Genomic DNA, 15,887 nt, shown 5'->3' with positions numbered 1-15,887 from the left:
AAAGGTGATTACATATTGGAACGGGCTGTCCGGACAGGTGGTGGAACCTCTGTCCCTGGAGGTGTTTAAGAAGACTGGACTTCGTGCCATGGTCTAGTTGACATGGTGGTGTTGGGTCATAGGTTGGACTCGATGGTCTCCGAGGTCTTTTACAACCTAATCGACTCTGTGATTTTCAGTTCTGCCTGTCCAAACCTGTAATTGCTGCTGAAGCAAGGACAGTAATCCCACTTTCCGCTCCGTCCCCGCCCTTCCAGCCGGGGATCCTCACCCGCCCCGCGCGCGCACCCACGGTCCCGCAGCGAGCGCGCGCGGGTCCCGCCCTTCCTGCCGGGAGGAGGAGCCGGGAGGGGGCGGTGCAGCCGACGGGAAGATGGCGGACGTAGAGGAGCAGCTGTCCGACGAGGAGAAGGTAGGGATGGCTGGATAGGTGAGGGCACCGCCGCACCGCCCTCCTGTCCCCCGGCCCCCCGAGCGGGCGGGCCCAGCTAGGCTCTCGGCCCCGGTCCCTGTTGTCGCCGTGGTCCCGGGCCGGGCCCGGCGGGCGGAGGGGCGGGCGGGGGGTCGGGGGAGGCCGGGGCAGGGCTGGGCTGGGCTGGGTTGGCTCGGCCCGGCCGCATCTCCCACCGCTCCATGTACGGTGCGGGCCTGGCGGGGGCGGCGCCGGGCGCTGTGCCGGCCCGTGTGCGGGAGCGGGCACGGCAGGGAGAGGCAGGAGGGACGCGGAAGGGCTCTTCCCTCCCCTTCCCCCACCTCCACTTCCCGTTCCCGAAGCGCCGTGCCCGTGCCAGCCGAGCACCGGGCCTGCATACCCCTGCACCCTCGCAGGCTGCGGGAGGAGATGGGGAGCAGGTGATTGAGGAGGGGAGCTGGGTGTGGGCGTGAGGAACGCTGTTTTACTTCCTACTAGGAGGCATTAATTGGGGAAGTGTAAGGTCAAGGAGCAGACGGCCCGTGTTAGCGAGATGTGTGTATAATCTCTTTTTTTGGCAGTTGGAAACTTAGATTTAAGGCACATTTTTCCAGAAAAGTCTCACAAGGATCAGGATGTCATGAGAAACCTCAGTTATCACTCCTTCTTGTCATCCCCTGTTGGATCCATCTTCATGGCAGCTGCCTGTTTCCAAGCTAGGGTGTGGTGTTTTGTCTACATGATGCTGGTGCACTGCTCATGCCTTTATGTAAGGCGTGATCTTGCTCACTTTCGACTTTAAAAATTTAGATTTTCATGGCTGTGGAAGCTGTGAGAGGACACAAATGTGAGAGGCATCAATAAATGATATTTCAAACTTGTCTAAAGTTAGAAGGATGTCTAAACTGTTTAAGTGGTTACAATAAGGCATATTTTCTGTTTGATCACTTTTCACGACTAGAGATGCACCGATATGCCAAGGGATGCGAAGCACCAGGGTCTCATTGTCTGTTTCCCAAGAGACTTTAAGACTGTGCCCTCCTCTTTGTAATTCACATTCAAATGCCACCCTTGTGTTGGTGCAAGTAGTAATGTGATCAAGAAGTATAGGTGGTAATCCATGTTTCTTTTAGCCCCTTATAGAAAATACAAGTAACACTGATCAAGTACATTGTACCTAGAGGGTATGCAGAAAATAGTTAGACTACAAGTTATCTTGTCATCACTGAATGGGTGGAAGGGACCGTGGAGATCATTTTGTAGGGTCATGTACAGGATGCCCAGGACTACGTGCAGATGGCTTTTGGAAGTTTCTAAGGACGCAGGTTCCGCGGCCACCTTGGACAACCTGTGGCAGTGCTTGGTCGCGCTTGCAGTAAGAAGGTGTTTGCTGGTGCTCAGGTGGCACCTTCTGTGTTTCATTTTGTGCCTGTTGCTTGTTGTCCTGTCGAATAAGAGAAGACACAGTGACAGTTTTATCGTGTCTCTGAAGTGCAGTCTGTGCTTTTGTGAGTGATGGAGTTTTCTGAACTTTCTTCCAGCCACTAATTTCGGTTTTTCTTTTCTCTGAAAATGGGTGCAGACCTTCAGAGACTCTTCCTGCCTTGATATAAGTGAATAGAATGAGCACTCATCCATTGTAAATTTAAATTGATTACTTATCTGCTTCAGTCCCGTATATAATTGATTGTCCTATATGAGTGGAATTTTCCAAGTCTGAGAGTGTATTTTATTAGCTAAGAAAGCAAAGATGGGTAACCTGCAAACTTAAGGAAAAACAGGCAAATATCTATGTAGATTTTGTGAAGCCTTAAGATTTTTTTTCTGATGCATTAAGTTGTTGTACCATTGTAAAATAAAAATGTTATTTGAAACATTCAGTTTACTGAGCTAAAAAAAAAATCAGCTGGGTAGAATTTGACATGCACACCCTTCTCACTCATACAGTTGGGACTATAAATAAATGTAGGAGTAGATGCAAACAGGCAAACATTGATTTTTCATAAATAAATCCCATTACTCCTTGCTACTTTTCTCCCATGATACGGAACTGATAGTGTTGAAGGCTGATGCAGATGATGGTGATGATGTAGTTTTGTAGCTAATTTCAGTAGAGATATAACTGGAGCCCTGGCCAAAACTCCTGAAATTCAAGGAGGGAACCAAATAACAGAAGGTTTTTTTGTATCAGATTCGTAATAATTATGTACGAGCACAAGTAAATAGGAGATCGAGTGGTATAACAAGTTCTGGAAGGTCTTGGATCCATATCTTACTTCATGTGTAGTCAAAAGACTTAAGTGTTGCAAAGACAGTAAACAGTTGCATATACCTTATCCTTGCTAGATTTAAGGTAACTGTGTTTAGCTGTAGCATAATTGAGAATACAGAAAATAGTTACAGTTCCGGTAAAGAAGCTGTAAAACGAAGGAAGAAGAGTCAGTTGCCAGAAGGAGTATGATTTCAATATTCAAGATTGCGTAACTGGTTTTGAACTTGTTCCTTGATTCACATTTTAGTGTGAAGTTTTTGAAGCCTTGCTTTTCTTTCAATAATGATAGTAAGTGTGAGGATATATTTGAGCGAGCATTTTAAAAAAAGTCTGGGAACTGTTTGAAGTAAATAAGGTGTGTAAGATTTGTGTAGATCCAAAAATCTGAAGTTGGGCTATTGCCAGTGAAAGTTACTGGCTTTAGCATCCAGGACCAGCGATTTTTCAGTGCTGAAGACAGTTTTTGTGAACCGCAGTGTTTTATAGTTGCTTTATTCAGGTAGGTCACTGAAAGTTCAGAAGCTTTTGGACATGTGGATAATGTAAGTTTATGTTTGCTTCAATTTATAAATAAAAATTTGGTGTGGCAGTTCTAAATCTTGAAGCTCTGAACTCTCAAGCAATGGAAGATCATCGCTTCTGTGCCCTACCTATGGATAATGCATCCTCTCTTAACAAGTTTTGAATGCAAAACCTCTTTTTGTATCCAGGATATTTGAAGTAGTTTAGGCCTATTAAAAATTTTTTGCAGTTCAGTTTTATTCCAGTTTCTGTAGAAATTGTTTTCTTACTTGTGGCAAAATGTCCAACTAATAAATATATATAAAAACATTTTTAATGAGCATATTAGTGTGAAAATAAAAGTTACAATTTATCTTCGTGAATATAGGCAATGACTGATGGAACGTACTGATTTTACTGTAAATGTTGCATTTGCTAATGCAAATATTAACAAACAACAGCACAAATGAGAAACAACACTAAAACTATTTAAAACATAAAACTTATGTTCTGCAGTTTATTTTTGGTGATTTGAAGGGTCATGTTTACTGTAGGTTTGGTTGCACAAGAGTTAAATAGCTGTGTATATCTCAAGATAAAACCTGAGAAAATGAGGATACCTTCAGGGAGGAAAGGGGAGAATCCTCTTAGGAAAGGATAACACATGAATTTCTTTAATACAAAATTAGGCTTTGCATTCCTGAACATAATAAATATGGGAATTGTTAAACAGTATTTAAAAAAAAAAAAAAAAAAGGAACCACACCTCTTTCAGTAAGCTTCACTTGTTCAGAAAAGGGGTGTTCAACAATGGGTCAGCTTGCTGTGATTAGAAAAAAAACTTCTCTTATGATGAGGAAGTAGTCTTATTTTTGAAAGTGAGCCTTCATTGCTTCCTGGTACTTCTAGTGCATTGGTAATTTTGTAACTTCTTAGATTTGTAGGTTTTGACACTTAATAAGTTATAAAGGTTTAGGTGTTACAATAACTAAACTGTGTAGTGTAGTTTTGTCAGATAAAGGAAAAGTCAGTGCTTTGGAATGAGAAGGCTTTGACAGTAAAATGCATTTTCTCTCTTGTGGAACTTTGTCTTTAAAATGTAATACACTGACAGCTTGTTGCACTTGGACATACAAGCCCACCAGTGTGGGAGGCTCAGGTGTTTCCTTAACACCTTTCCTTTTCTCCTGTTTTGGAAACATTAGCAGAATTTTTAACAGAAAAAATGTTACTTTTCTAAAATCTTTACATGTGTTAAAGCAATTCCTGTGCTCTAAATCATTAATTTTGAAAGGATTTAGAATTCTGACTTTTAGAATTGTGCTGAGTGAGACTTGGAGACCGTAGATGAGTAGGATCCAGACTTGAATAAGCTTTTCTGGGTATAATTGTAATGTATAATTGCAATCTGTAACGTAAACTTAAGGTAAAGTCTTGCAAGTGTCCTAATGTTCTTTCTTTGTTGTTTATCAGTGTACGCTTTGTGCAAAAGGGCAGCTTTGCTAATGTGTGTCACAGAAGGACCTTATAAGTATCCTGGTTCTTGTTTGTATTTAAATTCTGAATGGAACTGGAAATGCTGTAGCAGGATCTGATGAAAGATTGAAAAATCTTTAATACTTAAATGGGTAGTAACTCAATTACTTTTTAAGCATATCTGGTGTTTAATTTACTACACTATCAAAGCTATGGAAGTTAATATTTTTTCCCTAAGTGAAATGTAACTATGTGTAATGGTGTGGAAGGAATTGTTTTTACAAAGATGAGGTTAAACTCCATGGTTACACTTTGATAACATTTTGAAGAAATTATTTAATAAGAATGAGGAAGTTGGGAGTGCTTCTCAGACTGACATGTAGTTCTGAATATAGCAGTCCTTCCAAGATTAAGATTTTCGCATACATATCAGAATGTCTGTGAAAATGTGTATGGAGATAGTGTGTTGTTTGAGTTAAGAATTATTTTTTTTAAAATGCACCAGTACCACTGAGATTGAAGGACAGTACAGAGATCTGAATCACTTTGTTGGGGAAGTACTAAATACTGTCTGAAGAAATGATCATGTACTGTGTGTGTAACTACAAATAATAACTTTGTTTATTTCTACAGTCTTACAGGCTGGAAGAAACTTCTGGTGGTAACTCAAATGTGGCTTGTTCAAAGTGGCCCAACTTAGATAAGGTTGCTTAGGGACTTGCAGTTTGAGTTTTGGGTATCTCCAGTGGTGGAGACGATACTGGCTCTCTGGGTGAGGTATTGCAATGTTTAAGTAAGCCCATGGTTAGAAACTTTTCCTAATATTTAATTGTTGCAACTTGGTTCCAGTGCTGCTTGGACTTGCTGCTGGGCTTTCACTGTGAACCTCCAGAGAAAGTTACTATGCAAAAAAAAATTTTGTGCCTTTTTGACAAGTTTAAAAGTAATTACTTGAAGCTTGAAGATGACCACAAATGAAATCTGTATTGTATTTGTAAGTGATTTTTAAAAATGCAGTTCACATAGTCTTTTCCTATTAGTAGTTTGAAAAATTAAGTACTTTTTGTGGACTTTTAATGTGTTATGGAGTATGTATAATGCAGTGGCAGCTCAGAATCATCTTGTCACCTTTGTGCTCACAAAACTTGTGCAGAAGCTTGCTACCCAGGAAACCTCATAGTTTAAGTAGATAAGAGAGACAAAGTGAACTAAAAATAGAGAAGAGCAATAGAACAAGTTATTGGCAAACCTGGTAATGAAACTGGAGACAATTTCAGATGTAATAGATATGATTCTGTTGCACACCTATACAATTATCAACCGTTCTGCTGTGAAAGTCCATCTTTGGTTGGTTTCAATTTTGACAGTCAAAGTAGAGCAGGACATAAGGGGTTTAGCCACACTATTTATCAAAACAGTGTATTTTTTTCAGGCAACACCTTATAATATTCACTTTGAGTTTCTGAAAGTAGGGTGTAAAGGGGTTTGAACTGCTCACTGAAAAATGAAAGCAGATTTTTCAGCATATGGCAATTACGTTTTTTATAATGCTTTAGTTGAAAGCTTCTGAAATATAAAATACTTCAGATACTTTCTTGACTTGACAGAAGGTGTTAAAATTTTTAATAGGTAACTTTGAGAGAGGATTCTAAGACACTGGAATTGGGAGGGGGAGGCCTACAGTTAAGGTGGCACGTTATTTTTCATAGAGCAAGCTCTAATACTGTTAGTTAGCCATTTCATACACATTTTACTTCTCAGGCAAAAGGTTAAGGCTTTTGCTTTTCCCTAAATGTAAAATTGTGCTATATTTTCAGTTTTCAATGAATGACTTCTGCAAGGAAATAGAGATAATTTTTTGTATGCTGTTTATCTGTTCCCTATCTGATCCATAAGCTAAGTATGCAATTGCTCAGCTGCTAAAGTTTTATAGGTAACATTTACTCATAATTTTGCATTAGATCAATGCCTGCACTAGATACTTGTCAAATTATATGAGATTTCTGTTTGGCAAAGGGAGTGCTAATCTCTAGCATGCTTCTCACACAGTATTTTGTTTCGGCTGATTACATATATTAGGGCTTGACTCTACAGTGAAATAAGTATCAAAAATTACGTAATTTCAAATACTGATATGCTGAAGCACCCAATGTATAGTCTCCGAAGACTGGAGTTTAATGCTGCTTGATTGGACACATCTCCTACTCATCTTTTTTTTTTTTTTTTTTTTTTTTTTTTTTTTTTTTTTTTTTTTTTTTTTTTTTTTTTTTTTTTTTTTTTTTTTTTTTTTTTTTTTTTTTTTTTTTTTGTTTGTTTGTTTGTTTGTTTGTTTCTTTTTTTTCTTTTTTTTCCCCAGCAAGTCCTTTGGAAGTTACTGAAAGCAACTTTTGTCAAAGTGGTAAACCTGAAATGTTACTATTTTTTTCCTTCTGATTGTGTTCGGAACTTTCATGTACATCACTGGAAAAAGGACTACCACATGAAAGATAAAAACTTGTAGTTAAGACACTTCGGGGAAGAATGTTCTATTCAACAAATTTGGGAAATGTGGCCCTACTAATAATTTTAGAATCACTTTTGCATATATGGAGTTTTCTTGGCGTATTTGTTGTCCAGCCAACTACTGAGAAGACATAAACTTTCAGAGTAATTAAGATGTAAGGAAAAGTATTGTATTTTACTGTCTGTATTATAATTACAAGCTTTTTTTTTTCTAGTTCAAAGATTTTATTAATTGATACTGATAGCTTTAGCTAAAGTCTCAGGTTGATCTTGATCCCTTCACATCTACAAACAAAACGTACTCGTTTCACTAATTTGAGACCAGTATAGTACTTTTGTTTTCCAAGTTAAAATCTGCGAAAGCATGTGACATTAAAATTAGATATAATCAGGAGTTACAAAGGTAACTGCAAAATTACATGAAGGAGATTTATCTTCTCTAATATTTTTTTTATGGTTAGACTTGTGTATTACCCAATTAACATACATTGCTTTCATTTTCCCCTTTGATTTTTGTGACTGATACAGTGACTTTTGTGAGTCTTGTTTTAAGTTTGGGTTTCATTAATCCTTCATCTTAATATTACACAATATTTACATTTCACTGTGTAAAGTGAATTTAGGATGGAGACTGTTATGATATTTAGATACTCTGCTGCTGAAAGGCCCTACAGTGAAGTATTTGGCACCTTTCAAAGTGGTTATTTTTGTCAAAATAAATCTCATTATCCAAGTCAGGTAGAAAGAAGACAGCTACAATACCTCATGTTGTGTAAGATTTTCTTTTTGTGCCACTATTAATTGCTGTTACTGTTACATAGTCTTAAATACATGTGTATTAAAAATAATTGGGGAAAACACACATTCTACAGATGCAATGCAGCTCTAGGTATTACTAATAAGGAAATGTCTGTTCAGTCAAAGCCATAGACATGGAATGTGCCCCTCCTTTCCTGTGCCACAGAACTACATTTTTGCAGTGTTTTCTTCCTCAACTCTTCCAGAAGCAGAAGTGAATTGAATACTACAGTGCATTTTTAGGTTGAGCTTGGTAGGAAGGCAGTTGCAACACTACTTGTATATTCATTCCCTGTCTACCAGTGCCTTGGTTCCGTGTTTGTGTGAGATGATGCGTGTTTTGGGATGCTGCTTCACTATTTGAAATTATGCCTGTGGGTATGGTGAGGTTTCATGAGAGGCTAAGAAGGCAATTTGCTGCTGACCTGGGCTAATCCCTTCCTCACATGTATATTCCCAGTGCTTGTCTAGCTGTCTGAAGGCTTTTTCACCTCACTAAACTGTCAGCACTAAACTGTCTTCTTGCCACCTTCTAAAGCCCTTCTTTAGCTATATGAATTTGCTTCTCTGAATATTCGCATAAATAGATGAGCACTGGTGATACATGGCAGTTTGTAAAAATGCATCACAGGGCTTACTTGGGAAGAGGCAGGGAGATTAGTCATTTTGGTGGCAGCAGCAACATGGTGTTAGGTCAGTTTATGCCACCTAGGAAACACCCCCAGGTGTTTTATTATTTAAAAAAATGTGTGGTCGTTGCTGGTGTAACATCTTGGTAACATCTAATCTAAGGATATTAGGAGCAGTTGGAGACAGTGATACCAAGTGTCTAGCTATCCAAAGGAGAAGCCAGTTACATTTTTTTTAAACACTGAAGGGTTTACAAACTCAAAAACTATGTTATGTTTTCAGTGCTGACTAAGCATCAGGCATTGTATCTTGCAAATGTTTGAACCTTAGGCTGTGTTCCTTGAGGTGTTGTTACATGTGTCAATGCAAAATTCATTTTAACTGGTAGATGTCATAGTGGCATATTGAAAAATAATGGCACAGCTCAAGCTGAACCCAAACCACAAGTTTGAATCAAACTAAGAACTCAATAAGTCTTTTGTTTAGTATTTAGGATCCCTGAATGGCTGGTATGTTATTGTGAGTATGAGTTACAGGGTCTTGAGAGAATTGGAACTTACCTAGTTTAAATCAGTTTAACTGTTAATATTTCTGTAACTATGGGTTAATTGTGAGAAACCTCTGTAGTTACCTGTAAATAGAGTGGGTCAGGACAAAGCCATTTGTTTAATTGCCTGCGGACAAGTTTTCAACAAGAACTACAGCAGAAGGCATGTGTGAGAATAGAGCTCTCTGGACTCTACTGTTCCTGGAGCTCCCTTCTCCCTGATGTGATATCTCATCTTTTTTTGCCAAGCATAGGTTCCTGTGAATGGGATATTTATTGTGTTTTATAAGATAGCTAGAGTGCCCTCAGGAATCCAGAATATAAATGCATGATATACAATGCTTTGACGTTGTACGCTGTAACACTAAGAAAAGTAACTTCTGGAAGATATATATTTTTTTATTTTTTTTTTCCCTGTGATTAGCAACAAAGTTGTCTTTGAGTAAAGTGTATTATGGGGATCTTTTACACCCTCCCCCAAAATTTTTGTGCAGTTTTTTAGGTAAAAAAGGCTTTTAATATCTGCTTCTCTATTTCATTTTTATTGCTGTGGAGCAGTGAACTTTAACCTGTTACAAGTGTAGAGGAAGGGTGGGGCCCTTCTGCAAGGAGTTCACAGCTGAATTTAAAATAAGTGATGTGTAGGAAAGAGTAAGGGTAAGTATATGGTTTCACAGCATCTTGCTTATCGGCATGTTTTTTCTGTGCAGCACGGGTGTTGATTGAAGGAGTGAGCTGTAAGGGTGCCTGGCATATACAGGCATGTTTTGGTGAAGTTAAGAAGGGGAAAGAGAAAGGAAAGGGGGGGCGTTCTAATGCCCCTGTTACTCTTAGGTGTACCTTAGCAGATCGAGAGGAATGAGCATGCCTTGGCGGAGCTGACAGTGGCGTGGCACTGTGGAGCCCCTGCGCTGCTGCGAGCACGTATTCCTGACCATATATAGGCACAGACAGCACAGAAGGTCGGGCTTCTTCAGCCAGTGTCACTTCTGATGTGCCACGAACAGGAAGAGTTGTTTAGGGGCATTTGAACTCACTACATATAACTTCTTTAAAAGAAAATAAACTTGAGAATCTCTTAGGCTGGAAAAGGGGGAGGAGTAGGATTTCTCAATGTATCTGATGGGTGTCACACATTGAGAGAAATTAGATTGTGAAATAAAGGCAGAAGGATGAAAAGAAAGGTGGATTTAACCTTACTGTCACCATTCTGTACATTACTACATTTCTCTGTACTTGTGCAATCTGAAAACTGCAAATACTGTTGTAACTAAGTGTAGGCATTTGTCAATGGACCAATTGTTTTAATTTTTAGCAGAATAAAGAATTAGTCATTATGCCTAATAACCGTGCTCATCACATACAATAAACATGTCCTTTTCTCTTTTGCTAAACTTCTCTTTTTGAATTTTTACCTTAACTGAAATAATTTACTTTATAAGATCAAAAAGCTTGTAACTGATGTGATGAGTAGCATTTGGCTTCACTTGCACTGAGAAAGTAAATGTTGCTAGTTCTTACCTACTGATACCAGGCTTCCATTTAAGCAAGACCGAGAGTGGTGTATATGTGAAAATTGGATAAAGAGAATGCCTGCAGTGCGGAATGCTTCCCTTCTCAATGTTTCCAGTCTCTTTTTTATATTTTTTTTTAGTATAACTTATTCTCAGCTTCTGTCTGATTTGCCTAAATTAATGCTCAAACCTCACAAAGTCACATTTCATAAAAACATATTTAGATTGGGTGTTTTTGCATTAAAGAAATTTAATATAATAAATGCACAGTTCCTTATATAGGCTTGTGGTAAAAGCTGCCTTTTTGTGAACCACTGATGATTGGATGTTCTTGATTAGTGAACTCTGAATTTCATAGGTTTTTGCCACTCTGAAGACTTTAAATTGGAAACAGTGTCCATAAACCAAATCTTGGAAAGCTACATCAATAGAACACTGTCTTCAACTTTAGGCGGTGTTTCAGGAGTAACTAGAATAATAAATGGAGAAACTTCAGGTGTTTTCTGTCTTTGCTTTTGAATTTTCTCAAGAAATACTCAACTGTAACCTAATTTTTTTTTACTTGCTGGTAGCTGTGTAAGGTTCTTGTACTGTGTGTGAAGGTGCAGTTCTCTTGGATGAAAAAGGGTTTGTCATTTAGACTTTTAAAATATTAAGTTGTTTCTGTTTTGGCCTGTTCAAGTCAATTTTTAAAAGTCTCAGTGTATTGAATAATCAGCATTGGTTACAGCTGTAATGCATCTGATTGACATGTTTTCTTAAAACAGTTTTCAGCAGAAAAGCTTCCTGTCTCAGCTGGACTGAAGTGCAGTCGAGTTTTTTTGCCTGTCACTTTGTATTACAAGTTATGTGCTTCTTGCTATATGTGCATTTTTAATTTATGGTTTTTTAATTGCCCAGAAACACCATGTTTTATATGGACTGTCCCTTTGTTTTAATTGTGCTTCCCCAAGTGTTAACCGAGCCAGAGGCTCTTTTCTGGCAAAAGGGAGAGATTTTCATCTTGTTGGTGCTTATGGAAGTGCATTCATTTATCCTTCAGCATAGTCTGGTTTTGGAAAACAGAAGCTTCTTTTAGAGCATCTATTTCTGGAAAAATTCAGTGGCAATAAAGCTGTAAGGGATTTTCCGTTGTAATGTGCTAAGTAAGAGTACTGGATTTAATTCTTTTATATGGGCTCCCTGTATGTATGAGTTGGGGAAACACAGCTTTTTCAGATAGTCATCACAGATAAGTTAATTTGGCTTAACCGCTGAAGCAAAGTTCATTACTTTTAAATTGACTTTACAAAGGCAGGTTAAAATGCAGAGTCTTAGTTGACAGATGCAACTTCTGAAGACACCTCAGGTTTTTTGCTTCTGTAAGTATGAATATATTTTATACTTGATGAGATGTTCATTGCAAATTTGCATGTTTTTGTTCTGTGAAAAGTGTCATCTATGATGAATTATCATACTGAAAAAACTCTTAGCGAAGCATGTTCATTAAAAGTAATGTTTAGTTTGGTCAGTCCTGAAGAAACATCAGTTACTCTTGAATGTTTTTGAATGAATATTACTTATACCATAGCTAGTCTGACTGATAAGAATAGTTTTTACTGATAGTGAAAAAAAGAAGCAAAACCAGTTTTATGTTACCAAAACAGCTGAAAATGAGGTAGTGTTCCAGTTTTAGTGCAGACCTAATATCTCACCTTAGAGATGTTACCAGTTTAAAGCATGCAGTCATTCAGAGCAGTTTGGGCACCCAAGTTTTGCTTATATAGCTCAGTTTTGCTTATATAGCTTCTGCCAGCCCAAAAGTGATGGACCTGTTATTTCAGGGCTCCAAATGCCTCTGTTTCTCTGCTTGCCTGGGCAACCTGGCCTTGGCAGGGGAGAGCAATCCTGTTCACCTGAAGTGTTCCTTCATCTAACTTTGAGCCAGGAGTCTGCTGCACTGTAGTCCAGTTGAGACAGGAAGTTATTTTTGCTGATAGTCATGCTGAAGACACACAACTAAATACTTGCTCTTAAGTCTGAGGCCCAATCCCTGACTGTTATTGGTGTCAGCCACACTGTCCCATCAGTGGGATCAGGGAGAGAATCAGAAGGGTGAAAGTGAGAACACTCATGGGTTGAGATAAAGAGAGTTTATTAGGGAAAGCAAAATCCATGCACAAAAGCAAAGCAAACCAAGGAATTAATTCAGCATATACCATAGACAGGCCATGTCCAGGAGAGCAGGGCCCCATCACATGTCACGGTGACTTTAGTAAGATAAACACCATCACTCCAAACATTTCCCCCTTCCTCCTCCTTCCCCCCACTTTATATACCAAGCATGATGTCATACAGTGTGGAATATCCTTTTGGTCAGTTTGGGTCACCTGTCCTGACTTTGTCTTCTCCCTGCCTCCCATGAACCCCAACTTCCTTGCCAGCTTGGCAGTACAAGAAGCAGAAAAGGCCTTGGCTCTGTGCAAACCCTACTCAGCAATAACAAAAACATCTCTGTTATCAACCCTGTGTTCAGCACAAATCCAAAACACGGCCCCATAGCAGCCACTGAGAAGAAAACCCCAGCCGAAACCACCCCAATTGGTCATTTGGTAAAATGTCCTAATGGTAGAATCTTGGAGCCAGTCTTGCCCTTCTTCTTCTTGAGTGTTTTAATAGTACCATACGTTAGCTGTATTTCACATCCTTTATTTTTCTTTGGATTGAACTTTGAGCTGAGTACAGTGCCCTGACTTCAGCAGGAGAGGTATGGAGTGTGCAGATTGGTGGTTGGGATAATCTTGCTCATGCAGATGAGTTGCTTTAGTTCAAAGGAGACAATCCAAGTCTCCTTTCTTCTTACCTGGGCAAGTGCTTTAAAAAGTTGCCATAGAAGAAGATGCTCTTGTCTCTGTCTCTTTTGGGAAGAGTAAAGCCTGTTACGTTTATCTCAGTATAATGCAAGTTCATGTTTACATGGAAAAGAAGAGTTCTGATGTGGATATTTGAGGCAGCAGATAAAGGCTGTCTGCAATCCAAAATGTAGCATTCAGGTTAGAAAGTTGGGAGCTGACAGCTTTTCAGTTTCCATTAGCCAACTCTGAGTGGTGGCATGCTGTTTGTGAGCTGAAAGCTGCCTAGGCTAGTCACCTGAGATTTGAACACTGCTAATGACGCAGCTAAGCACTCTGTCGGGGTACTCCAAGCCTGAGTCACCTCTTCTGGAGACTGTTGTCTGAAACTTGGGCCATGTCAAGAACCAGGGGCCTGAGCACTGGCTGCATTGCTGCTAGTAAAAGCTGTTTACAAGTCGGTTCAAGAGCTCTAGCATGCTCAGCCAGTTCTTTTGTAGTTTCAAATACATATAAATGTGTAAATGCAAAGCATTCTTTGGTTATTTTTAGATATTTGTTAATGGAGTATGGTGGTTCTTGAACACCTTAATTTCATTTAGTGCTCTCAGAGAGTGCAGACACTGAATCTCCCAGCACTTTGTTCCATAGAAATGTAATTGAAGGTGTTAAGAATGGGAACTATGGTTCAAGTGGTATCCTGTGTTTGAATAGCAATATCGTATCAAGGATGCAAGAGAGCTTAGAGTGTCTGCTGAACTCAGATGACTGTAAAGTATGAAAGGTAGGAACTTTGTCAGGTGAAATTAGGGAACCAACATTTGTTTAATTAGTTTCCATAATGGGTGCCTATAAAAGTTTAAGGGGGAAAGAAGAATAAATGGAAACAAGTCTTCTGAGTGACATTCTGCAAGTAAGGTAATAGTTGAGAAGTTTTAAGGTTCTTTCACAGTAAAAAAGTATTTTTGTGTTCCTTTTGCAAGCACGTGTGTTTGTAGCTGTGCAGTGAACCAGTTCAGGGAACTGGTCTGGGGAAAAGAAAGAACAATAAACTTTCTGGTTTTATTCACTGTGCTATTGTAGAAGGGCTTATGCAAGGAGGCGGGAGAAAGCCAGGACAGGTGCACATACTTTTAGTGGAAATACTGGCTTATGCTGTTTTTTTTTCTCTGCAAGAAGCTGTGGCTGAAGGCAATTGTTGGACTTGCATTAATTAAGATCTCAAGGTGGTTTTTTTTTTTTAACTTTATCTGTTGATACTGCGGCACTAAGGTCATAGGTGGATGCAAGTGAAATTACATGTTTTGGTGTCTATGCAGTGGTTTTAAACTGATGTAGTCTATAAGTTATTGTTTAACTGTGGACGTTTTGGAAAATATAGAACCATAGGATGTGTAGTAAAATTAGAAGAGAGGCTTTGAAGATCAAGTGTATCTTCATCATGGTTTCTGGCTCTCTTGGGTTGTGTATTGATTCCCAGGCATCCATGGACTGAAAGTTAAAATAGATTGTGAATATATTATTGAACTTGTATATCATATTCATCTTTTTCTTTTTTGCCAATAATTACAAAACATGAATGATTCAATTTCTCCATCTACTTCCATCACATATTATCTCTTTTATTCTGTCTGAAGAGATGGAACTTCATATTCTGTGTTTTTAACGAAGACAGGAAGTTAAAATAATCTGAACAAATATGTGAAACAGTGGGAGTTGTACAATTTCATGTCTGGCTATTAAAATTACTAAATGCATGACTGGCTTGAATAGGAATGAATACAAGTATATACAACTACATGATTGTTTTTGTATTTAAGGTGCGTATAGCGGCAAAATTCATAATTCATGCTCCTCCTGGGGAATTCAATGAGGTGTTCAATGGTGAGTATCTATCTGTCTGCTCTGTCCTTTCACTTAAGGCATCTGTGTCTAAAATTGTATTGCTGATCACTCTCTTAAATTTCATGTAGTTTATATAGTAGCAGCTCCCATGCTGTAAGGGCTGGTTTTGTAGCTTGCCATAATAAGCTGTTCAGTCACAAGACAGCTTGAAGTTTAAATGGAAAAGGAGGGAAGTGCTACTTTTCTTTGTGATGTAAGAACGAGCTTTCTCTCCATTTTTAATCAGTCATGAATTAACAGATGCTGGAGTTTTCATTTAGAAACCACCTGTACTCTTTTCAGTCTTTGATAAACAACTATATTGTTCAACAGCTAAATTAAACTAGCTGAAATTAAAATGGTCTTTTTTCTGTTTTAAGAAGGAATATCATTACAAATACTTAACCTTGAATACACAGAGGACTACTGCCTAATGCCACTTGTTTAATTTTGTGAATTAATCTTCTCCAAACATTTCTGACCCTTAAATTCTGGGCACACTTCATTTTACTGAGTGTAT

At 38.7% G+C, this 15,887-nt stretch overlaps 1 protein-coding gene across 2 annotated transcripts in view; it reads left to right on the top strand.

Moving 5' to 3' along the window:
* Window positions 1-306: 306 nt before the first annotated feature.
* The window catches only part of CAPZA2 (capping actin protein of muscle Z-line subunit alpha 2), a 32,640-nt gene continuing 17,059 nt past the window's right edge, over window positions 307-15,887 (top strand). The window contains exons 1-2 of one of the 2 annotated variants that reach the window (XM_027893671.1): window positions 307-412; window positions 15,304-15,367. In XM_027893671.1, the coding sequence (XP_027749472.1) occupies window positions 374-412; window positions 15,304-15,367 (103 nt within the window). In that variant the 5' untranslated portion in view covers window positions 307-373. Of the gene's footprint in view, window positions 413-15,258; window positions 15,368-15,887 lie in introns of those variants that run through there. The other variant, XM_027893670.1, reaches the window with a different exon arrangement.

Source organism: Empidonax traillii, unplaced genomic scaffold, assembly GCF_003031625.1.
Source record: "Empidonax traillii isolate 1590-97213 ecotype Southwest subspecies unplaced genomic scaffold, ASM303162v1 scaffold401:size1000279, whole genome shotgun sequence".
Classification (NCBI taxonomy): Eukaryota; Metazoa; Chordata; class Aves; order Passeriformes; family Tyrannidae; genus Empidonax; species Empidonax traillii.
The sequence above is the reverse complement of the archived record's forward strand: the minus strand, read 5'-3'. Positions and strand labels throughout refer to the sequence as shown.